The 7,425-nt window shown below is 34.3% G+C and overlaps 2 protein-coding genes across 2 annotated transcripts in view; one reads left to right on the forward strand and one right to left on the reverse strand.

Moving 5' to 3' along the window:
- LOC112522085 (cell number regulator 8) overlaps positions 1-585 on the forward strand; it is a 4,072-nt gene extending 3,487 nt beyond the window's left edge. The window contains exon 3 of the mRNA XM_025131156.1: positions 177-585. Within this exon, the coding sequence (XP_024986924.1) occupies positions 177-413 (237 nt within the window). The 3' untranslated portion in view covers positions 414-585. The remainder of the gene's footprint in view (positions 1-176) is intronic.
- Positions 586-2,094: 1,509 nt separating this feature from the next.
- Positions 2,095-6,266, reverse strand: LOC112521496 (DNA-binding protein S1FA-like). Its single transcript, XM_025130390.1, has 2 exons — positions 6,142-6,266; positions 2,095-2,549 (listed from the first exon to the last, which is right to left on the reverse strand). Exons 1-2 carry the CDS (start codon positions 6,154-6,156, stop codon positions 2,334-2,336), a joined length of 231 nt encoding a protein of 76 aa, XP_024986158.1. The 5' UTR covers positions 6,157-6,266; the 3' UTR covers positions 2,095-2,333.
- Between the last annotated feature and the right edge of the window lie 1,159 nt (positions 6,267-7,425).

The following is a 7,425-nucleotide window of genomic DNA, read 5'->3' on the forward strand; positions in this document are numbered from 1 at the left end:
AAAAAAAAAAACAACCAGACCCCACCTCCGGGCAGGACTTACTTGGTCTGTTTGATTTGACTGGCTCCTGAAGCATCAAATACAAGGATTTGGCAAGGGATGGAACCCTTTGGTTATTGTTATATATGTTCATTTAGAGGAGTTAACTCCACTGGATCTATTTATGGGGTTGACAGGGTAACTGGGAGTCGATGAGCAAATCATGTGGTGGATGCTGCAACGTGGATGAAGAACAACTGGAGCAAGCGGAGATGGCGTGTGATTTTGCAACCCATGTTTGCTGCCACCCTTGTGCTCTTTGTCAAGAAGGGCGTGAGATTCGTCGCAGACTTCCTCATCCAGGGTTTGGAACCCAACCGATGCTGGTCATGATCCCTCCTGGGGACCAGACCATGGGTCGTCATGGAGCCTGAGTGAAATTGAACATCTGTTTTCGTATCATACTTTATGGGAGTTTTTGTTGGTATGTTTGATGATGTGTGTAAATAAGTCACCAGGAGATGGAACAATTTTCTTTTGTATTTTGTTGTGGAGAATGATTATGTTTTAAATAATGCAGTGTCAATAAAAGTCACAGTTTTTCCTTGATCTGGAGGGGTCTCCCCCCTCCCTATCAAAAATAAAAGTCACAGTTCCATGGGGGTTTGAGAGGTTTTTTATTTGAGAAAAGTCTAAAAAAACTCGACCCAACTATTATATTTTGAGTGATTAGGAAATTATTATTTTGTATAAATAAAACTTTGAACTTTTTGAAATTAAACAAATAAATCCTTCAAGTTACTAAAACTAAGAAAAATCCAACGACCTTTCATATTTTGAGCAATTAGATTCGTGCACATTTTTTTAAATGAAAAATCATTACATTTATAAAAGGTAAGCATTATATCATTTCTCAATCGATAAATCTAGATCAATAATAAAGTACGATAACCCAATAAGAAATGATTAAATACCATTCTCATTATTCATTTTTCAAGGGAATGGCCCCGACTTGTCGGAAAACCCAGTCCATCCTTAGTTGGGGATGGGGATCCCCTGCTAAACTGGGGATAGGGACGTGGATCCCTCTGTTTCAAACCGGAGATGGGAACGGCGACGGGTATTGCACCCCCGCCCCGTACCCGTTATATATATATATATATATATATATATATATATATAAATTAAATGTATATTTTTTATTTAAACTAAATTGGTAATTCATAATTTCTTATTTTCTAACTAGGTTTAGAATTTAAAATTGTTCATGTGTGATGTCTCACTCAAAATACGAGAGTTCATTGAGTTTTTTTAAACTTTTTATTTTTATTTTTTATAGATGAGTATATTTTCATGCACATTTGAATCATGATGCAAAATTCTCTCATGGGAAATTGGCATCAAAAGCTCACACACACTTGTTTTGCTAACTTAACCAGCTCCCTAACCGGACAATAGATGATGGTGATCATTAAAGCAAATACCGGTTATGTCATTAGTAGATTGATAATTTTAAGAGGTCAAGATGCAACGGCTGTGAGAGATTGAGAGATATAAGTTTAAGAGGTATTAAGTGAAAAAATTATCACTTAAAATTTCAGAGGAAACACAAAGGTATAATAAGCTCTTATTTGAAAAAAAAAAAAACAAATGCTCTTAATACCAAAAACGTCTGACCGAATCAGACTTCAGAGGTATTAAGAACTTAATACCCAAAAAAACAAACGGACCCTTAGTTTTATCCCATCTTAATAAGTGGAACAAAAAAACCTTTTTTATCTCACCCTGTCACAGTACTAACGTGTCAAACGTCTGTCTAACAGTGAGTTTTTTGTCCTTACCAAAACGTTGCACCGAACATGAAACAATGATCTTTGTCATGTCTTGTCCGGTGGCATCCACCAAATGCAGCATTAGAGACCAACAAGTAGGTTTTTGAAGGCTCGTGCTCGTATCTTTGCAAAAAAGCACATGTAAATACGATTTATATCTGTATATCGTCAAGTTTTCAGTTGATTTAGTCATAGCCATCCTTACCAAATATTATAAACATTAACTATGGTTCAACTTAGATTAAAAAAAGAACCTTTTGCCATCACATTGGACTTCCCCAACTTAGGTTCACAACCTGCTCACAAGATAACCAATGTCAATGTTGAAAGAAAATAGCCGGATGCAACACGAACTAAGGTGATTGATTATTACCATGGTTCACGGACCCTTGGCTAGAAACACAATGATGGGTCTCGTCTAAAACTATCCAACTTCACCATTACATAATAAAAAGAAACAAAACTAACAAGCATCTCACAACACGAATCTTACGTACTGGACAGTAACCACATATTTATGATCTATTCTCCTGGTACTGCAACACCTTGCTTCAGTTTCTCCCTCTTCAACTTCTTCTTGGAGACTGGCTTCTTTTTTCTCGGAGGCAGGGTCTTCTGGGCATACATGTACAGTACATAGTTCCCAACAAGGAACGTTATCAGTAGCCCACCCACAACCAGCAAAACAATCAATCCTGGGTTGATTCCTTTGCCTTCCACATCCTTGCTTGCAAATTGCTGCTTGTATTATACATATATGAGCAATGGATCAAACGTCAAGAAAATGGTTAACAGAGAGAGAGAGAGAGAGAGAATACAGCATCAGGGGAAAAAGATTCGACTGACAACCATGAATGGAGATGTTTATTTTTTACTCTGTTGTAAAGGAAATGACAAGAAGTTGGTGTGCTAAAATATTAGGTAATTTTATTAACAAAAGAGGCAGTACACTCAATTCGACTAATTGACAAGGTGGGCTTTAATACAGAAACTAAGGAATCAAAGAGGGATGGAAGGATGCAACATGGGGCCTGTTTGTTAGCAGCTTAATGAGCTTAATGGGACTCGCTCTTATTTGGTAGTGGCTTAATGCTATAGGAAGTGGCTTATTCTGTAAGCTTCTAGGGGGGAACCTTATGCAGAAAGCCAAGATTTTTGCAAACCTGTCCCTCCCAATTAAAAAAAAGGCTTCCATCTGTGAAAAAATCCTCCCAAACAAAAACCCTCCCACTTTATATAGACAAATTAATCCACAGACAGTTTTACCTATACAGGACTTGATGGAAACCAACCAAACAGCCCCAAAGTTGGATAGGAAGAATGGGAAACGAGGTTATAATGTTTAAGGTTCAATTAGAGCTGTTGTTTGAGAAGGCTAGTTTAAAAAGTGCATGGGCACAGAACATGCCACTTGAGAATATAGCAGGAGCAGAACAAGAATGATCACAAACCCAATATTTTCTTTAATCTGCCAAACCCCCTCAGGGGATGGGTCCAAGGGAGCCTTAAATGTAAATACATAAATAAAATTTTAAAATGTTAATTTTCTTAACGAGGCAAACACAACGATAGTATATTGATGAAGTGATCAATCCAAGAATACATGTAACTACTCTGTAAGTGCGGAAACCATGTACAAGTAAGATACAGATATGCCTCTTTAAGAACATCTGACTTTCACATGTTCTCAAAACATTAGACACTAAAACCCTAAATCCAAGTTCTTAAAACATACTAAATCGTTAATCATGTATATGTGATAGAAGTGGAAAAGCATTATATTTGATAATAGTTAATCTATTAGTGGATACAGAACAAAACAATAAGTCCTACATAAAAGACCTAAAATTTCTTTTGGTGTTTAGATGATGCCAGACAGATGAATTACATTGTTGATTGGAGGTAGCAAAATAGATATAGATGCAAGAGATGCAACCAACACGAGACATGGTTGTGATAAGTCTCGTGAGACTTTGAGAGGTAATTTCAATTGAGATGAGTGGATATTGAAAACTTTGAGAGAGTGGAGAGAAGAACACAAAAAAGAAAACATGAACATCGTGACTTTATGATGAAGGCTTTCGATTGTAGTATTAAGTGGCCCCATAACATATTTTATTATCAAGTGGACCTCCAATGTCACTAATTTATAAATAAGGGACGGAGGACCTCAATATAAATATCTAGATCATATGCTATATATCTTATTGAGACTTGAGGGGAAGAGCAAGACCATCTTGGCTCCAATGTAGCTCTGTCCTCCCCCTTCACCCCCCCCCCCCCCCAAAACAAACAAAAGGAAGGGAGTACATGAAGGGATGGGAAACCAGATTTTAAACACAACCACTAAGGAGTTTGTAGCAGCAGATTCATATAGAAGCCAAGGGTCATGTAGTGTCGTAGTTATCAAAAAACAAGGTTTCTAGAGACCAAGTCATGAGTACCCAAGACTTGTAGTATTGCAGCAGTACAAGCAACTAGAAGCAACTAGCATGTTCAAAGAAAACTTTGAGAAAAATGAGCAACAAACATCTAGTTTATTGACATCATCTTTAAAAGGGCACCTACAGTGATCAACTCTCCAAAAAAACTACTTCCTATGATTAAAAAATTAGAACACTTTCTATTTTGGGTTATCCCATGAATAATGCAACGATTCCTTTCTCTTTAAAGATCTCTTTCAAATTTGTCTATATCCCCATTACAAGTAATTGTTACAATACAAGATAGATTCATTGTCATCCATAAGTTTTCTCAACTTCGTCTTACTAAAGGGGTATTTTAAATATTTGATCATCAGTGACAGTAATGGACTTATATTAAACTATGTGCTAAATCAAAACTAAGTTCTTTTCCGTGATGGAGAGAGTAAGAACTATCTTTTATGCCTCCAGGCAAAAGAATGAAAGGTTTCTTTTCCTTAAGATCAGAGAGTCCTTAACAGAAGAGTATAGCATGCTACCATTTCCAATATCCCATGTTAGGGGTGCTTTATTTTGATTACACTCTCTACCTTGCATCCCAAAAGGGGGTTTATTCAATAAAAGGATGATCTTCCTGCTAATTAGGGGACCAAATTTATCATGCTCCAAAATCAATTATATACCAGAAAGTTAAATCACAATTCACACTGAAGGCAAGGACTACTAATCAAGTCAAACTACTGAAAGCATGAACCTTTTTTAGAATCTCTGATTATGAAACTTGGCCCACTTTAGATGTACTAATCCAAACACTTTTACCCAAAGTAAGTATCAGACTCTTGCAATGAAACTTGGCCCACTTTAGATGTACTAATCCAAACACTTTTACCCAAGGTATCTTTATAATTCAAAAAAATCTGATAGACAACAACAAAAAACCTTATGACAGGGTTCACAAGTGAGGTTTGTTTCCCGATATCCTCGTATATGTTAATGAAACCTTATTGATGTGGAGAGTCTGTTCTTGATACTAGAAGGAGTAAACATAGTGGTCCCTTCCTGAATAACTTGAAAGGTAGATCTCTTCTTAGAGAAAGCTCCTTCTCTCTCTCTCACACACACACACATCCAAGCACCTCATCAGAGAAACAAGCTTGCAAGCACATTATCTTTACCTCTCTCACCCATATCTCAACCTACCTAGAAGACTAGAACAACTGATAACTTATTGTTCTGGAAAAAGAAAAGACATACAAATATACACTCAGAGCAGCACTTGACACCTATGAGCACCTGATTAATGCCATTATTTATAACTTAATTCATTCCGTTATAATGAGACTGTTATCCACTATAAGGGAGCTCAATTGAAGCTAAACAGTTGATGATGCAGAGCTAAATGAAGTATTTATTTGGAAAGACACAAACCAAGAAAACAATTATCAGGTTCCAGCTGTAATGCGGATCATGTACGTTGACGTTCTTCAACTGCTTTCAATCAACTATAGCAAATCACATTTTCTTTGCAAAATAGAACTCTTAAATTCACTTACTCACGAACATTTCCAACTAGCATTTACATTCATATACAAATTTCAAGCATAGATCACGCTTCCACGTTATCAATTAACTGAATCGCGAAGGACTACGTAACACAGAAAAATCAAATCGGACAAAAATAAACGATTGTTCTGCATGAATGTAAGTACAGATTGAGACAGGATAAGGACCGTAAATCAGAGCACGAGAAACCTAAAGATCAAATCTAACATACGCAGATCTCAATGAAGTATATACATCATTTCTGATTGTTGAAACACAGAGAACAATTACGAGATCTGAAAGAAAATAAAAGAAAAACTAACCGATCAATCGATCAAAGAAAAGAACAGAAAAGAAAAACTAACCGATTCGGAATCCATCAAACGGATTTGAGGATGGACCGAGAGAAATTGCGACTTGATAGAGATGGATCTTTGAAAGCGCGTTACGGAGAGTCCTAGGTGAGCTATATGAATATGGTGAATGTGAGCTCAACCTTGTTTGCTTTTTGACCCTCGGAATTTATATACTTCTCAAACACGCCCAAATCTTTGTTATATTATATTTTTCATACATAATGATTTATTAATTACATATCAAAATTATTAATAACAAGTGATTGATTTAAACCTATTTTTACAAATATAAATATCATATTTTATGAAAAATGATTATAAAGTGTTATTTGTTCACCTCTTAATAGTTCCAATAAAAAGCAACATCTGAATAGTTTAAAAGGATGAATCTTGTTTGACAAAAAAAATTTGTCTATTAATGATTCCAAACTACTCTGAATGGTTTTGTATCTCGGCCTATAGCATCATAATTTTCATTATGAACAATTATCAAAAAATTATATTTCGTTTTGCAATATATCATGAGAGTCTCTTAAAGCATTCTAACCACTTAATAATTGTGTACCAAATCATTCAGCAATTGTCAAATAACCCCTAAGAATGATTTTCTATAGGCATGTTAAAATGTAGCAACTAATGTATTAGAGGATGTTTAATGTGCAGACCATATAGGATAAAATGAGACAAAAATAATAACTACATGTTTAACATGACATCAGATAAGAATGAGATGGGATGAGAGGAGAACAACCGATAAAACTAGAGTTTTTTTTTGTTTTATCTAAAAAGGTGAAACAACATTCAAATTAATATTTCACCTTCATAACCTAACATAATCTAAAACTGTAACATATTTTTAATATGATTTCATTTTTTATTTAAAAAATTTATTCTCTATTTAATACATTAAACAAACGTATTTAATTTTTATTTAAAGAATTTATTATTTTTATTTAAAATGGTATTTGAAAAATTATTTTTTTTTTGTCAAAATCACATGTCATTCATAATTAATTGAATTTAAAAAAAAATCGGATCACATGTGATTTTAAACGTGAAAAACAATTATTCAAATTAAACATTGAAAAATAAAAAATAATGAATACAAAATCACATGTGATATGTAGCATAACACATTTAATATGTATAATATCACATATATTTCAAAACGTAATTCATATTTACAAATATCATATGTAATGTTGTAGATAACTTGCATTTTTTTAATTTAAATTTACTATGATCAATATCATATATTTTTTTATATTAAAATTAGCAATTCTTTTTAGGAAA

This window comes from Cynara cardunculus (assembly GCF_001531365.2).
Source record: "Cynara cardunculus var. scolymus isolate 2C chromosome LG 11, CcrdV1, whole genome shotgun sequence".
Taxonomy (NCBI): domain Eukaryota; kingdom Viridiplantae; phylum Streptophyta; class Magnoliopsida; order Asterales; family Asteraceae; genus Cynara; species Cynara cardunculus.